General features: G+C 39.5%; 1 protein-coding gene across 4 annotated transcripts in view; it reads left to right on the top strand.

The window, feature by feature from the left end:
* The window catches only part of LOC126248772 (homeobox protein extradenticle), a 393,886-nt gene that overhangs the window by 281,983 nt on the left and 92,869 nt on the right, over window positions 1-19,034 (top strand). For all 4 annotated transcript variants that reach the window (XM_049950135.1, XM_049950134.1, XM_049950136.1 and 1 more), the window contains exons 5-7: window positions 14,389-14,524; window positions 14,666-14,762; window positions 17,487-17,635. In XM_049950135.1, the coding sequence (XP_049806092.1) occupies window positions 14,389-14,524; window positions 14,666-14,762; window positions 17,487-17,635 (382 nt within the window). The remainder of the gene's footprint in view (window positions 1-14,388; window positions 14,525-14,665; window positions 14,763-17,486; window positions 17,636-19,034) is intronic.

The raw sequence follows: 19,034 nt of genomic DNA, 5'->3' as shown, positions 1-19,034 counted from the left end.
CGCAGCTCTTCTTTGAATTTTCCGTGTTTCATGTTTCTCACACTAGGTGTGGGTCCATGCCGACGAACAGTATTCAGTAATTGGTGGAACGAGGGTTCTGTAAGCGATCAATAAACTGAAATGAAAACTGCAGATTCCATCTGTGTGTTTGCTCTCACACGGGAGGGAACTGCCGAACTGCAGGAATAATTAGATAACGTCGTTTACACTTTAATGTTGCTGCGGTTGTTGTCTTGTTGCTGCCGCTGCCACCAACGCTAATGTTCCTTCGCATCTCTAACGCACCAGTCTCATTTTGAAATATTTGTTGCAGCAGTTATTTCCCACAACGCAGTGATTCAGCCAGCCGCAAGACTAGGGTCTGCTAAAGATTTCCCCTATCTCATACACTAAATGGCTCTGAGCACTATGGGACTCAACATCTGAGGTCATCAGTCCCCTAGAACTTAGAACTACTTAAACCTAACTAACCTAAGGACATCACACACATCCATGCCCGAGGCAGGATTCGAACCTGCGACCGTAGCAGTCACGCGGTTCCGGACTGAAGTGCCTAGAACCGCACGGCCACCGCGGCCGGCTATCTCATACACTTCCCCGTCTCTTAGTTTTTGAAGTCACCAATGCAACACATAGAGATACGTATTAATTCTTTTCGCTAATATTTAGCATCTTTCGAAAATTGCACTACCCGTCCTTTTTTTTCAATTTAGTTATATCTCAGTTGTTTCTTCATAACTATATGTGTATGTTTCGAAAACATAGTTTAGTGACTTTAATCATTGCCACTATCAATAATAATTTCCACCGCATTTATATCATACATGCATCAACCGTTCATCCAAGCTGCTTATCAGATTTCTGGGTGGGTTTTTAGAAACCAAGACTTCTTAATGTCTGGGAAACAATTCTGGATGCAGAGCGCATCGGGCAATACCAAATTAAATCCTACAGAAATTACATAAAAGTAGACACTCTAGCGAGAGCCACTGAATAAAGTTACAATGACGTAATTCAGCAGAAAATGCTGGAAGCAGAGCTGCAGCCTGAGAACTTCTCTCGTAAAAAAAGTACAAAAATAATCCAGGTGCATGAGTGACCAATATTTCATTAATATCAAGTTTCCGTGAATGTATTATGAAGGAAGAATCTTGCATGCCACAAGTTTTACATTACGAGTATTTAGATGTTCAGATTTTTGAACAAAATAAACTGCCGTATTAAAACTATAAGAAAAATTTGTTTAAATAACTCCCATTACGTGTAAGACGGAAAGCCTTTTTTGCGGCTACTCCAGTTCGCTGTATGACCTATACTTCATTCCACTGAAATGTTTTTTTTTTTTTTTAATGAGAGTCTTTGTCGTCGTCTAAATTTCGTTATATGAACTGAATTCTCGGTTGTGTAATCATCTTCAAATCAGTAACTCATATCAGAGGTCGATAAATCGAACGGATGCAATAACGCTCTACCAGACGCTAGCCACCGAACCAAGTTGCGAACTGGTTAAGGCTCTTGGCTCTTATTAGGGATAAGTTATCCACGCAACAATCCTAATTTGAAATTTCCACAGCGTCTCTAAACTCACTTCAAATGAATGTTAGGATGGCTCTCTCAAAAATGCCTTGGCGCTCCGTCTCCAAATGATACTGTCTCGAAGACGCGTTGAATTGTGACAAACTTACCAACTTACTTACTTACGTACGTAATTTTCCTTCTACACGGTTGCATCGCAACCTGTTCGTGTCTGAAATATACTTCATACGAGTGTGGCCGATAAGGAAAGTCGACGATATACAGTCGTAATCATCTGACTTCGCTCCAACAACCTGATTCAAATGCCATAGCCCTCCAAAATGTGCCATAGCGTTCAGGCACGATACATCACTCTAATTATCCGACAACACTGATGATTTCTTTGGTTATATGCGGCATTACGAAATTACCTTTAGTCCTTCGATTCACCACTTTCACCTTTCTCCATCTCCACCATCACCACAACCTCCACCATACCCTTCCCCGCTCAAGGTTGATTTGAAAACTGCAGTGCTTTACAAGGCATGGTCCTTTCGGAGCTTCCTTGTTTTCCTCCAACCTCTGAACTGACTTAACAAGTTGGTAGTAGCCGGCCCTACTGTCAGACGTGGACTCCGTGCCGCAGTGCATCTCAGTATTTTTCACTTATTTTAATCATTGCCCGAGGTGAAAGAAGCGATAAATGACAAAAAAATTCCTTGCACTGACAGAGAAGTGAACCCTGGAATTTTGGTTTTATAGTCGAAACCTTCTTAACTACCGATCCACTCTTACCGGACTACATTACTCAAATAATAAAAATCTAGTATGATTACGTATTTCCTCTGCTTGTAATTACGATATTTTCATGTTTCGTTGTTTTGTCTGACACCTTAGATGGCTGACTAGACTATGAGATTGATTCGAGGGATTTTTAATCTATAAGACGCACTATGTTGCATTGGACGGAATGTTCAGCAACAATGAAAGTAAAATCGACGCGACCGCGGGAAGCGCAGTACACTGCTTGGGGAAAAAAAAAAGCCACCCAGTAGACATGATCCAATGTCAATGTAAATTCGCACTCGTACACACAATCTGTTGATACACTACGTGGGTATCTGGACACCCCTAAAACCACATGTTTTTCATATTACGTGCATTGTGCTGCCAGGTACTCCATATCAGCGACCGCAATAGTCATTAGAAATCGTGAGAGAGCAGAATGGGGCATTCCGTGGAACTCACGGACTTCGAACGTGGTCAGGTGATTGGGTGTCACTTGTGTCACACGTCTGTACGTGACACTAAACATCACTAGGTCCACTGTTTCCAATGTGATAGTGAAATGGAAACGTGAAGGGACACGTACAGCACAAAAACGTACAGGCCGACCTCGTCTGTTGACTGACAGAGACCGCTGACAGTTGAAGAGGATCGTAAAGTGTGATAGGCAGACATCTATCCAGGCCATTACACACGAATTCCAAACTGCATCCGGATCCACTGCAAGTACTACGACAGTTAGGCGGGAGGTGAGAAAACTTCGATTTCATGTTCGAGCGGCTGCTCATAACCACACATCACGCCGGTAAAAGCCAAACGACGCCTCGCTTGGTGTAAGTAGCGTAAACATTGGACGACTGAACAGTGGAAAAACGTTGTGTGGAGTGACGAATCACGGTGCAGGGTGTGGGTATGGCGAATGCCCGGTGAACGTCATCTGCCAGCGCGTGTAGTGACAACAGTAAAATTCGGAGGCGGTGGTGTTATGGTGTGGTCATGTTTTTCATGGAGGGGGCTTGTACCCCTTGTTGTTTTGCGTGGCACTATCACAGCACAGGCCTACATAGATGTTTTAAGCACCTTCTTGCTTCCCACTGTTGAAGAGCAATTCGCGTTGGCGATTGCATCTTTCAACACGATCGTTTACCTGTTCATAATGCACGGCCTGTGGCGGAGTGGTAACACAATAACATCCCTGTAATGGACTAGCCTGCACAGAGTCCTGACCTGAATCCTATAGAACATATATGGGGTGTTTTGGAACGCCGACTTCGTGCCAGGCCTCAACGACTGACATCGATATCTCTCCTCAGTGCAGTACTCAATGAAGAAAGGGCTTCCATTCCCCAAGAAACCTTCCAACACCGGATTGAACGTATACCTGCGAGAGTGGAAGCTGTCTTCAAGGCTAAGGGTGGGCCAAACACCATATTGAATTCCGGTATTACCGATGGAGGACGCCACGAACTTCCAAGTCATTTTCAGCCTGGTGTCCGGATACTTTTGATCACATAGTGTAGAATCATAACCACGTAGTGACACACTCGAGCTGACCGGGAGAATACCTCGTTTCGCGCAGTCATTTCTCATCAGACTTCGCGTAAACATTACAATAAGAAAAGAACGGTATCGCGATAATGTATGATGTGTTGAAGTAAATAATTAGGGATAGTTTCGGACCTGAGCAGACTCATGGAAGTAGATGGCACTTTTTTTTTCTAATGTTGGAGTTAATTCGATGCCTTGGAAAAGGTATGCTTATTTGTAACAGCCTAGTAACTGTCGGCTGAGATTTTCTTAGGTACATTTCGCTGTTAGTAGTTGAATTTTACATATAAAGTAACATCATAGCTCGTAAAATGCCAACGGTAATGCTGCTTAGAACAGCTCACGCCGGTTGGTGTTAGGAAAATACGGCGGCCGAGTCTCACCTCTGCTGCATTCCGTTCGTGACGGCTGCTGGTGAGATGTCGTCGTTGGCCAACTGTTGCCTTACCTTCGTAGAAAGGCAAACAGGTTTTCAACCGTATGTTCGGTTTCTGTTCAGTCGGAGTGGTGGAGCTATACGACCATTGAAGAAAACAAGTACTACTATTTATCGTGGCTTTCATAAATCAAAACGGCACGCTGGAGACACATCGGGCTCATTTGATCGTTAATGAGATCTAACTTCAGTCTGTTGATTATATATACTTCTAAATACATACCTAGCAAACCACTAATAAGTGCATGGCAGAATGTACTAGTATGGTACCACATGCTAGGGTTTCTTCCCATTCCAATCGGTTGTGGTGCTCTTACGGAATGACTGCGTCAGTGCTTATGTGCGCGTCGTATTCATTTTAAACCTGTCTTCGTGGTTCAGTCCGGAACCGTTCGACCACTATGTCGCAGGTTCGAATCCTGCCTGGAGCATGGCCGTGTGTGTTGTCCTTAGGTTAGTTAGATTTAAGTAGTTCTAAGTTCTAGGGGACTGATGACCTCAGATGTTAAGTCCCATAGTGCTCAGAGCCATTGGAATCATTTGAAGACTGCCTTCATTGTCCAACGCGAGCGACGCGCAGGGGGATGAAGAATATATCTAGATTCCTGGCGTTGTAAGTGTGCTTTCGCGGCATAATTGGCGTCTACCTTACGTCGTTGCCGCCCCCAGGTTTTTCAGCATTCCCGTGACACATTCATGTGAGTCAAATAAACCTGTGACTATTCGTGCCGCCTTTCTTTGTATACGTTCAGTGTACCCTGTTTGTCCTTTCTGGTATGAGTACCACACACTTGAGCAATAATCTGTAAATTTTCATTTGACTGCCCCTTATAACAGGGGACGCACAAGTGATTTTTAAGCAGTGTCGTTTCTTGATTGACTGCATTTTCCCAGTATCCTGCCAATGAACCGAAGGCTGGCACCTGATTTACCAAGGCCTGAGCCTATTTCATATCCCCACAAACTGTTACACCTAGGAATTTGTACAAGTTGTTTTCAGCTTTCTCTGTCGCTTTCATTGAGTCGAAACCGCCGTGTGAATAATTCCATACTCGAAAGAAAGGCCACCCGCTTGGCATCCTTCGTATCATTTAACCGATTTGCGTTTCGGAACACACAGATGGTGATCGCGAATTTTAACACTTCCGTTAATATATAGTTAGAGTAATCTTAGGGGTCAAGTGGAAATATTAAATTCGCAAAAATTCTGCAAATTAACATTCTCCGTCTTCTTATCATTTTCGTAAACTTACTTTCAGACCTAAACTGCGAGTTTCGGTTACAAATGTGATTTTACAGTGAATGCATGATTTGTTTAACATCTTCAACGAGGCTCCGTTTGGATACGAAAATGTGGTTTAAAGATTATAAGACTTTTTGAAAAAATAAGTGACGTTTTACTCAGGGGATTTAATGCAAAGGTAAACATGATCTGCAAGAGAGATTAATTTTTATCTTGATTATCAGATTTTATTTCTACGCTCTACAATAAGTAGCTAGAACACTGACCTCTCCTCCGCCTTGGGAGTGAGCATGCCTTGCGCAAATGAACGCTGAAAGGCTAGATGCAGAAGATACATGTCAGGCGGTGGGATTGCAGAAAATGGTAAAGGAAGATGCTGTAAGCAACTTCGGCAAATGACAGATAGTGCTGGCTAAGCAGCTGGTAACTGTATTTAGCTTTGCGAAAACGGCTACAGCCAGGCAGAATAGACCCAATAAATTCGGAGTATGTTTAAAACAGTGTACTAATAGTAAATGATTAAGATTGCAGGCAGGTCACTTAGTCGTAGTTAGAGCGGAATCCTCGCTTGTACACACATCAAAAAAAGTTTTGCATCACCCTGGTTCCCAGAACTCCTGAAGATAGACCTTGACTGTGGATATTGGATCACACACAGTTCCTTTGACTGTTCAGAGATGTCACAAAACCCGCCCAAAGATGTAAACAACCATGCATGAGCAGCACCAATTAGACGGAGAGGGTCCAACAGCCGACCAGTTCCAGTCATTCCACTAGGAAGGAGGTACATGGCTCATGTTCTCTGTTGTTCAACCATGCCTAGACAGTCAATATCGCGTTTCGATCGCGTCCGCATTGTTACTTTGTGCCAGGAAGGGTCCTCAACAAGGGAAGTGTCCAGGTGTCTCGGAGTGAACCAAGCGATGTTGTTCGGACATGGTGGAGATAGAGAGACAGGAACTGTCGATGATATGCCTCGCTCAGGCCGCCTAAGGGCAACTACTGCAGTGGATGACCGCTATCTACTGATTATGTGTTTGTCCCTCTGTGTCTTCCACCCTAGTGCTTTTGGGGTGGAGGTTTTAATGTACTGCAGACTAGCCGGCTTTCCCTTTTTATTCTCGTGGTTGGCCAGCCACTGTAATCTGCTTTCATGTTTTACTCTCTTCTGTTTCTAGCGTCTCTGTTTTCTTGTCCTCTTTTGTTCCTTTAGTGTTCATTGCCTTCCCTTCGTTCTTGTGGCTTTTCCTTTGTTTCCGTTTTGTGTTATGTGTTTCGTTCGTTTTATTCTCAAACTTGTGGCACTGTTTTATTAGTAACAAGGGACCGATGTCCTCGTTGTTTGGCCCCTTCTCCCTCTTTTAAACCAACCAACCAACCAACGCCACCATGTTGAATAATGCTTTTCGTGCAGCCAGGACGTTGTGTTAAGTCTCACTGTGCGCAATGGGCTGTACGATGCGCAACTTCACTCCCGACGTCCATGGCAACCACGACACCATGCAGCGCGGTACAGTTGGGCCCAACAACACACCGAATGGACCACTCAGGATTGGCATCACGTTGTCTTCACCAATGAGTGGCGCATATGCCTTTAACCACACAATCGTCGGAGACGTGTTTGGAGGCAACGCAGTTAGGCTGAGTGCCTTAGGCACACTGCCCAGCGAGTGCAGCAAGGTGGACATTCCCTGCTGTTTTCGGGTGGCATTATGCGAGGCCGACGTACACCGGTGGTGGTCATGTAAGGCGCGGTAACGGCTGTACGATACGTGAATGCCATCCTCCGACCAATAGTGCAATCATATCAGCAGCATATTGGCTAGGCATTTGTCTTCATGGACGACAGTTCGTGCCCCCCATCTTGCACATCTTGTAAATGACTTCTTTCAGGATAATGACATCACTCGACTAGAGTGACCAGCATGTTCTTCACACATGAACCGTATCGAACATTCCTGGGATAGATTGAAAAAAGCTGTTTATGGACGACGTGGCCCACCAACCACTCTGAGGGATCTACGCTGAATCACTGTTGAGGAGTGGGACCAACAGTGCGTTGGTGAACTTGTGGATAGCTTGCCACGACGAATACAGAGGTACTGGTGTGTACAGCAATCTGGACCACCACCTCTGAAAGTCTCGCTGTATGGTGGTACAACATGCAATGTGTGGTTTTCATGAGCAATAAAAAGGGCAGAAGTGATGTTTATGTTGATCTCTTCTCCAGTTTTCTGTACAGGTTCCGGAACTCTCGGAACCGAGGTGATGCAAAACTGTTTTCGATGTGTGTATATTTGTTGATTTTAAAGCAGCTTAAGGCATCATAAAAATAAATAAGCTTATTGAAACAACGAAAGAACTTGACATACCTAATAAGTCAATGGAAACAGTAATGTCAACAGTACGGATACAAGCAAATTTAACACCAACCTTTGAGACTAACTGTGGACTGATGCAAGGGATTGTGCTCTCATGTGTGATTTTTAATATAGCAACAGAGAAAGTAATAAGATCGGCTCAGATCAACATAACGGGCACAATATTCTATAAAGTGGAGCAGGTTCTGGCCTCTGCAGGTGATGTGGATGTTATTGCAGGAACAGTACTAGCCGCTAAGTAAACAGGCAGGTCTGTACTGACAACAACAGTAGAAACTGAACTGGAAGTAAACATCAACAAAACCAAAACCTGACAGCTATGTTGGTTTACCACCACTGTCCGGGCGTCTCCAGACACGTCTTGTGGGTTATCGAGGCTCATTTCGAAGTGGGACTCATCACTGAAGACGGTTCTTCTCCAGTCAGTGAAATTCCAGGCCCCAATAAGCAGCGAAGATGTGTCTGTAGACACCCCGAACAGTGGTGGTATACCGACATGACCGTTGCCCACCAGACGGCCCTACAGCCATGGGTGATGGTCTGGGGTGCCACTTCATTTCCTAGCAGGACCCCTCTGTTGCCATCCGCGGCACCCTTACAGCACAGTTGTACGTCAACAATGTTCTACGCTCCGTTTTCTTGCCCTTTATGACAAGCCATCTTGGGCTTTCATTTCAGCAAGACAGTGCCCGTCTGCACATGACGAGAATTTATACAGCTTGTCTTCGCACTTGCCAAGCCCTACCTTGACCAGCAAGGTTGGCGGACCTCTCTGCAGTTGAGAATGTCTGGGGCATTCTGAGCAGGGCCCTCCAACCAGCTAGGGATTTTGACTATCTAACGCGTCAATTGGACAGAATTTGGCACGATATCCCCAAGTAGTACATCCGACAACTATCAGTCAATACCAAGCCGAATAACTACTTGTACTGACTTGAGTTAGAATGTATGATGTTAGAAGTTGACCATGCGCAAATGGGATGTGTTTGTGTATTTGTCTATTTGGTAACACCAATAACAGGACAGAATGGTATTAATGTGGGAATAAAGTGATGTGTTCACTTTAATAAATGTTGTCATTGGTTGGCCCCACAACTTAAGTCCAGAAATCTGTCCAGGAGAACAAAATGTCAACTGTATAAAATATTAATACGTCTTGTGTTGACATTTGCCTCAGAAACCTGGATATTGACACAATAATGTGAACAGCTAATATAGAGATTTTCCTGTTCCCTCCACATATGGAGTGTGGGAAGAATGACTGTTTAAGTGCCTCTGTGCATGCTGTGATCTAATCTTATTCATGCAGTCACTATGGGAGTGATGGAGCGGGCTTTAGTATAATATATTCCTAGGGTCATCATTTAAAGCTGACTCTCAAAACTTTGTAAGTAGGCTTTCTCACAATAGTTTACATCTATTTTCAAGAGTCTGCCAGTTCAGTTTCTTCAGCATCTTTGTGACACTCTCCCACTGATCAAACAAACTGTGACCATTTGTGCTGCCCATCTCTGTATACGTTCATTACCCTCTGTTAGACCTTTTTGGTATGAGTCCCACACACTTAGGCAATATTCTGGGATGGGTCACATGAATGGTTTGTAAGCGATCTCCTTTGTAGACTGATTGCATATCCCCAGTATTCTACCAGTGAAATGAAGTCTACCACCTGCTTTACCCATGACTGTGTCTTTGTGCTCATTCCATTTCATACCCCTACAAAGTGTTACACACAGGTCTTTGCATGAATTAACTGACACCAATTGTGACTCATTGGTATTATAGTCATAGGTTACTAAGTTTTTTTTTCATTTTTGGAAGTGCATAATTTTACATTTCTGAACATTTAAAGCAAGTTGCCTATCTTCGCACCACTATGAAGTATTATCAAGATCTGACTGAATATGTATGCAGCTTCTATCAGATAGTACTTCATTATAGATAACTGCACCATCTGCATCTGAGGTTACTATTAATATTATTTGCTAGGTAATTAATATATAACATGAACAGCAAGTGTCCCAACACATTTCCCTGGGACACACCTGAAGTTACTTCTACATTTGTTGATGACTCTCCATCCAAGCAGCCTCCCTACCAAAAACTTCTCAATCTGGTCACCAGTTTCACTTGATACCCCATCCAATCATACTTTTGACAATAAGCATAGGTGTGGTACTGAGTCAAATGCTTTTCAGATATCAATAAATACTGTATCTACCTGACTGCCTTGATCCAAAGCTTCCAGTACATTATGTGAGAGAAGTGCGAGTTGGGTTTCACAGATCAGTGTCTTCAGAATCTGTGCTGGCTGGAATGGAGGAGGTCATTCTGTTAAAGACACCTCCAACAAACTGATGTCAAAAATATTGGACAGTACTTTGATGGATCACTTCTAGTACCCTGTGACCTGTGCTTTCTCCCATGATTTGTTCAATGCCTCTTCATGGCAGCTAGCTCTAAATGTAATATATGAAATGGAACAAGCAATTGACGATTGTGGTAGGGAAGGAGAATGGTCAACTTCAGGTTATTGGGAAAATGTTGAGGAAGTGTGGTTCATCTGTAAAGGAGAGCACGTATAGGCTGCTAGTGCAACTTACTCTTGAGTACTGCTAAAGTGTTTGGGATCCATGCCAGGTTGGATTGAAGGGAGATGTCAAACCAGTTCAAAGGCAGGCTGGTAGATTTGTTACTGGTAGGTTCAGACAACATGCAGGTGTTGTGGAGATGTTTTGGGAACTCAAATGGGAATCACTGGAGGAAAGACTATATTTTTTTTTAGGAATACATTTGGAAAAAATTTAGAGAATTGGCATTTGAAGCTGATTGCAGAATGATTCTACTGGTGCCAACAGACTTTTGCTTTAGATTAGATTAGATTTACTTTCATTCCAATTGATCCGTAGTGAGGAGGTCTTCCAGGATGTAGAACATGTTAGAAAAACAATAATACCTGACAAATATTTACAACTAAAAAAATAAGCTAATGTACCTTCCACAGATCCCAAGTGGAATAATCGTATGAAGGATCATTTTGCAACACTCATTTACTAAGATCACATTAATGCACTGCATTTAAAATTAAAAATAATGTTTTTTTTTTATTTATAAGGTAATAAACATATGATAGAAATACTACAATACTTATTTACAATGAACACATTACTGCACTGAAATGGTGCAGAAGTTAGATTGTATTTTTTATATTCACCCCCCTCCCCCCCCCCCCCACACACACACACAAAAAATCTGTTGGTTCTACTGAGAAATTCATCAATGGAGTAGATGGAGCTGGTGACCACTAAACCCTTTAGGCTTCTCTTAAACTGAATTTCATTGGTTGTTAAGCTTTTTATGGCTGCTGGCAAGTCATTGAAAATGTGTGTTCCTGAATAATGCACACCTTTTTCTACAAGAGTAAGTGACTTTAAATCCTTGTGAAGATTATTCTTATTTCTAGTATTTATTCCACAAACTGAGCTGTTGGTTTGAAAAAGTGATATATTTCTAATGACAAATAAATATATTGGGAAGCAGTAGATAGTATCCCCAGTTCCCAAACCAGGCCTCTGCAGAATGTTCTTGAATTCACACCACATATAACCCTTATTGCAAGTTCTTTTTTGCTCAGAAAACTTTAGCTTGGCTTGATAAATTACCCCAAAAAATAATCCCTTAAATAATCCCATAGGACATTATGGAGTGAAAGTAAGCATAGTATGCCAGCTTTTTCATTTTTATATCCCCTATGTCTGACAGAATTTGCATTGCAAATAGAGGTTTGTTGAGATGCTTCAGCAGTTCTGTGGTGTGCTCCTCCCAGTTGAATTCATTATCAAGCTGTAATCCCAAGAATTTAATGCTGTCCACTTCTCCTATCTGCTTGTCATCATATGTTAGGAATATACTCATGGGACACCCTTTACTACAAGTTCTGAACTGCATGCAAGTTGTTTCATCAGAGTTTAGTGACAAAGAATTGGCTAGGAACCAGTGATTAATGTCCACAAATATTTTATTAGCTGAGCTTTCTAAGACTACACTTGATTTGCAATTTATTTCAATGTTTGTATCATCGGCAAACCAAACAAACTTGGAATCTGGTAATGTTACCGATGAAAGGTCATTGATATACACAAGAAAAATTAAGGGCCCTAAGATGAAACCTTGTGGGATCCCATGTGTAATTAGTTCCCAGTTGGATGATGCCTGATAGCTTAATACATGTCTCTTTCCTAATAACAACCTTTGTTTCCTGCCAGAGATATAAGATTTGAACCATTTTGCATCATTTCCTGTTACACCATAATATTCTAATTTACTTAAAAGGATATTGTGATTTACACAGTCAAATGCCTTTGACAGATCACAAAATATACCAGTTGCCTGCAATTTTTTTTGTCTGGTGAATTAAGTACATTTTCACTGTAAGTGTAGATCGCCTTCTCAATACCAGAACCCTTTAGAAATCCAAACTGCGACATTGACAGTATGTTATTTGTGATAAGATGGTTATAAAGCTGATTGTATATTACCTTTTCTAAAATTTTTGAGAATACTGGCAAAAGTGAAATTGGATGGAAATTTGATGCTATTTCTTTATCTCCCTTCTTAAACAGTGGCCTAACTTCAGCATATTTGAACCATTCAGGAAATATTCCACTGATGAATGACTGGTTACATAGATAGCTTAATACGTTACTTAACTCAGAATCACATTTTTAAATTAACTTTGCTTATATTTCATCATACCCACTAGATGTTTTTGATTTTAAAGATTTTATGATGGACATTACTTCATATTATGGAAGTTGCTTGAAATGCCTAGTCTGAGGTATCCCATGGCAGCATCTACAGAACCTGACAACCCCATCTTTTCAGTAACACTTATAAAATGTTTGTTAAAAAGTTCTGCAACACTATACACATTCGTCACCAATGTATCATTTTCTCTTAATGCTATTTGCCCTTCTTCATGTCTGGTTCTACCGGTCTCCTCCTTCACTATATCCCATATTGCCTTTATTTTGTTATCTGATATGACTATCTTTTCCTTGTACTGTATTTGCTTTGATGTCCGTATTACTGTCTTTAATATTTTGCAATATTTCTCGTAATGTGCTATAGTACCAACATCAGAACTGTTTTGGATTGACAGATATAGTTTTCTTTTTGTTTTACAAGATACCTCTATTTCTTGAGTAATCCATGGCTTCTTTGTAGACTTTGCTCTAACTTTGGTTAGTTTTGGGGGAAAACAGTGTTCAAATAAGGTAAGCACTTTGTTAGCAAAAGTGTTATATTTTTCATTCATGCCATGAGCACTGTAATCATCACTCCAGTGAATGTCTCTGAGGAGTGCCCTAAAATAATCAATTTTTGGTTTATTGCTTACCCTCTTGAGTTCAGATTTAACAGATTTTATATCCTGTTCATTGTTAACATTTAACAGTAGGAACTGCATGTCATGGTCTGAGAGGCCATTGACTATTGGTTTTGTAATATAAATCTGTTCATTGGACTTTTGTATAAAGATATTATCAATGGCTGTTTGTGAGCAATTGGCTACCCTAGTTGGGAACCTTACAGTGGGAATTAAGTTGAATGATAGTGTTACTAACTCAAATAAGTTCTTATTGGGAGAGTCTTTAAAGGAAATCTATATTGAAGTCACCAGCAACCACTATTTCTTTGTTTTTGGCTGTTGAATGGGCCAGTACAGCTTCAAGGTGGTTAATGAGCAGATTAAAGTTACCTGCAGGTGCTTGATCTACACTTAATATTATGAATGATTTTTTATGAAATTCTACTTCTGTTGCACATGCTTCCATATGCTGTTTCAGGCAAAATTTATGAATGTCTATGTTCTTAAATTTATGACATTTCCTGATGAATGTGGATCTTCATAAGGACCATGAAGATAAGATATGAAAAATTTGGTCTCATACAGAGGCATACAGACAGTTGTTTTTCCCTCACTCTGTTTGCGAGTGTAACGGGAAACAAAATGAATAGTGATGGTACAGGGTACCCCCTGCCAAGCACTGTATGATGACTTGCAGAATATGTATGTGGATGTAGAAAGTTAAAATTCTTGGCCCCCCTTCCTGTACCCACACCATACATAAAACTGTGAAGAAAAAGATAATACATGTTTAAAATAGTCAAAATGAGAAATTACAAATGATTTATGTTGCTGCTTGAATGCTTAAAACAATTTTGCTTGTTGTTATTACCATTGAGCAGAACTAGTTTTTGTGGCGAAAAATTTGAGAGTGATAGAAATGAGTATTGTTTTTATAAGTTGGTGAACCCACCAATGCATAGATTTGTACACCAATAGCTCTGGATGCTTGGTCAGCTGAAAATGAATACTTCATGTGTTAACATTGTTGAAATGCTGGATGGGAATTACAGTGTATTTACATTTGTACTTACAATAATTTTAAAATTGCACAACTTGTCTGTTTATGTAGGAGGAAGAGAAGAAACTTTAGCAAACAGGCTTCTGAAATCCTGAATGAGTATTTTTATTCACACTTAAGCAATCCTTACCCATCTGAAGAGGCAAAGGAAGAGCTTGCAAGGAAATGTGGAATAACAGTTTCACAGGTAACTTTTATGAGATTTTTTAATTGGGTTTTAAGTGGTAGTTACTATGTCACGGACTTAAATTCTTTACAATTCATCTCATTTTAAAATCTAATTATTACACATGAGCATTTTATTATGTGTTTCATTCCCACATTTCAGGTATCCAACTGGTTTGGAAACAAGAGAATTCGCTACAAGAAAAACATTGGAAAAGCACAAGAGGAAGCCAACTTATATGCAGCGAAGAAAGCTGCTGGTAAGACAGGCTGATATTTTGTAAAATAAGAAAAGATGTCAAGATCATCTTTGTGTAATTACCATAATTATGTAAATATCCTCCCACTCAGCTGTAAAATAATATCAACACACTAATTCTTTGTCAGTTAATCCATCACATGTCAAAGTTTCAGTTTGTAATGCCAAATATGTTACAATATGTTGTCTTTTCGTCTTCGTAAAATTCAGTCAAATAGCACCCAGATGATGGATCATTTCGAACAGTAAATGGCAAATTAAGCACAAAACCTTCATTTATGTAGCCTTCCTTTGTGTGTCCTTGAAATCTCTGGAGTCTTTCATGGATTCATTTCATGCCAATAGCAGAGTAAATGTTTATTCAGTTTCGTATAGTGCTAATATGACCTCATTTTGTCAAAACATTGAACTTTAATGTGCTGGTTTACGACCATATTTACAACAGTTGAATATTGCTGATATCATCTAGCAAGTATGTTTCCATGTATAATCCATCTAAGAGCTAACTGTCAGTTGGCCCAAAACACATTCTTTTGAGTTTCATTACATGTGGCTTTCACATTTCCAGTAGCAAGAATTTTTTGTGTAGAAATAAGTTAAATGGTGCAACATAATTCCTTCAGGTTCACACTTCATGCTTAATCTCAATCCAAAGCAATATTAAAAGTGAAAGGATCATTTTCCTATGTAATTCCTTTACTTTCCCCTTACATGTATTTAATTTTGACTTATTGATTCCACAAATATGCAGATATTATGATTCATGGAGGTTGTTAAAGGTTTCTCAATGATTTGAGGTCTTACCTCTTGCAAGATGGGTGCATAGCAACACTATATCAAAAGATTTTACTAGAGATACTATTAGAGATATTACTACAGAATCGTGTAGCACTGCTGTAGCTCAAACAGGTTCTTCAATCTCTCTGCTGAATGTCATAAGAGCAGTGTCTCAGAATCATGACACTGGGATTCAAACAAACCAGCTCCACTTTAAAGGCCTGGCCTTTCATAGGTTTTTGACCCATTTTTTATTCTACTGCCAAGAAATCTGCTGCCAAAGAGAGAAGTGGAAAAATTCTGCTTGCTAGATTCTGACTGATTTTGACCATATCTCTGTTGATACAGTGTCTCTGTTGATCTATTATGGATGTAGGAGTTGCAGTTAAGTCTTTGAAGGAAGCACTTGAACTATGAATTCACGACATCCAGAAACATCTGGCCACAGTATGCCAATATTGATTGTTTTTCAGAGGTGTATATGGAGCCTGAAGATAGCATAGTGAATTGCTGAAACTTGTAGCGAAAATAAAATAAAATCTCAATTGCTTGGCTGTTTGGCAAATTTCATTGTTAAAAAAAATGTTAAAAATTTTTGATCATGTTGTTAAACTACTAGTGTCTCACATAATTCACTAAAACTGTTTTTCTGTTTCACAATGCTATACATGGTTGATGTTCATTAATGCATCGAACTATTTTCTGAACAGTATTTAGTGTATTGCCTACTTTGCTATGTATGATATCATGACTAAGTTGCCTTATTCATTTTCAAAGATTTTTTATTCTTGAAGTTTATTAGGTATGAAATTACATATAATACTTTTTAAAATTCTAAATAAGAATATCATCTTGATATGTTCCTCCATTAATATTAATGTAGTTGGAGGGATAAAAGAATCTGTTCAACAAGGGGTGGCAGGACAACACATATACAAAAAAGGTACTACGGGTAGAGTTCAGAAGTCCCCCAGAACCTCAGGTAAGGGGAGTCTTACTGGATGGGATGAGAAGGAATCCCGTCTGGTATGTCTCACCTTACATGGGGTTCTGGGTGACTTTTCTGAATTCTACACCTTTTCCTAAATCTCTCCAGCCATTCTCCTTCACCCCTCTTCCTTCCCCCTAAACCCTTCTGCCAGAAACAGGTGCCACTAGCTCTGAAAGCTTGCATACATAATACCTTTTCACATGTGTGTTGGTGAGTAGATCTTTTTATCTATCCAACTACATTATATTTTCAGAAATTGATTATTTCTCTTTATATTAAGATAGCTATAAAATGTCTTCTGATGAAAGGTTGGTAGATGACACTTAGAAAACATGCAGGACCAATGTAAATGCAATTATTTGACAGATTGCTTTTTGTGAGTGTTCTGTATTTATGTGAGGATACTAAATCCTGATATTCATAAGCAAATTACCACAATTAAAGGAAAATGTTAGTGCAATAATACAGTACACAGATTAAATTGCTGGGCAGGAGCATCTTGTGGAGATAAAAACTATAGTTCTGGACACCTTAAATTCTGTATGACTGCCATCTATTCCATGTTATCAACAATAACCAAGCCATGTCAACTTTTGCCAATAACAGTTGCTGTACCTGTCTTCACTTGACCATTTTAGTTCAGTTTGTTTCAAACATCAATTATACTTGATTAACAATTGAAATACATACATTGTTTATGATGAAAGTTAAGTGTTTATAAGATGGCTCAAGATCAGGAAATTTAATTAGTATTACGATGATAAACAACTTTTGTTTATATCACTATGAAGCTGGTAGCTTGAGCTAAATAACTGTCTATGATATATGTGACGATACTGATTAAGATTTTATGTGGGTAATTTTTTCTCCTGAGTCATCAGATGATTGAGAACATCTTTGTGAGATATTCACTGATCACAGAACATTGTGTTCTATGTTACTGAATTGTTTGCTTAGGTGCCTCTCCATATACCATGGGTCCAGCACCTCAAGGGACGCCGACTCCAATGATGTCCCCTGCTCCCCCTGGCGGCCCCCAAGACAGCATGGGGTATAATATGAATATGAATGGTGGAGATTACAATTCCTCAATGTCAGGTTCACAGGTACTGCTACATGTTTGAAACATATGTCACTTGTAAGTAAGTCAGAGTTGCCCCATAAATCCCAAGTTTATTACTAAGTAAAATTTACAGTGTCTAAAAATTTTACTTTTTTTAATTCCGGAATTGTATTGATTATAAAAATTCAAATCTTTTCCAAAATAACTGTCATGTTGAATGTTCATTTGTTGGATATCACGAGAAATTTTGAGTTTAGTTATGTTTACTAATACTAAGATGAGTATGATCTCAAAGAATATTGGCCAGTTGAGGATTTTTTTTTTTCAAAAGTTGATAAATCTGAAAAAATAAATTTTTGAGGAAACACATTGTTTAAAATCTTATATACAAATACTATTTATATAAAGGGGATAATTTAACATCTACATTGGTTTTGTAGACACAATTCTGACTGTGCGTTTGACTTTTCTAAAAATTTCATTTTTATATCAGCATAGAGGAGCAAAGATTCTGAGTTTTTTCAAAGCCCATAAATGCCAAGATGGATCTTAAAAGTTTTGTTAATATACACATTCAGTGTTTTGCTGTATCTTTCTTTGTAACTAATGTTAAAGATAAGAAAGTTACTTTATCATTCATTTAGCATAGAAATACAATAATGTACTGCAATGTCACACATTATTATCATACTTTTCCATAAATTTTTCATAAGCAGAAGTGCAGAATAGCAATCAACACTATTGAAATACAACACAAAATACTGGCTACAACAATACTGAACTGGAAATCTACTGAGCACTTCAGTGCACTGGACTTGAGATACTTTGCTTCCCAATCTTTATTATTATATTGACAATGCCACTTTATAGTACTGAGTCGGTGAAAGAATATCTTCCTTTTTTGGTAGGGGGCCTACTCTTTTTCCACTCTACCAAACACTTCTTCAGGAGGCATATAGCTGTGACCATGAATAGGGAAATAATGTACCAGCTTATTGAATTTTCTGTTTACTTCTATGAAGGCCATTAGTGTGCATATCATTGCTGTATTTTTATTTTGACTGATACAGGAGTCAGAAAATATATTAATTTCATCTAGACCATTTTCTGGCTTGGATGCCTCAAGGTTTCTCAGAAAATCCAATAGATCATCCCTTTGCTCCTTCTGTTTCAAGCCAAATACAAAAACAATCATTTCCTTTGTCTGTGCTCAGGAGTTAATCATAATACACAAATAATATAACCAACTGAGTCTTGAATAGAATACCTAACCTAAGATGATCTTTGGTATCAGTTGATTCTGTTGTATATAGAAATATACTTTCACATTTGGATTTTCCTCCTTCACTATTGCACAGAACATTTTTGCTTTAAGTTTGTGCAACCTGTGGTTTGTTATTGAGTCTTTTTCTCTAGATGACATTCCTTTTTTTAATTTCATT

Source organism: Schistocerca nitens, chromosome 3, assembly GCF_023898315.1.
Source record: "Schistocerca nitens isolate TAMUIC-IGC-003100 chromosome 3, iqSchNite1.1, whole genome shotgun sequence".
NCBI classification, from domain to species: Eukaryota; Metazoa; Arthropoda; class Insecta; order Orthoptera; family Acrididae; genus Schistocerca; species Schistocerca nitens.
Note: the sequence above shows the minus strand (reverse complement) of the source record. Positions and strands in the feature narration are given on the sequence as shown.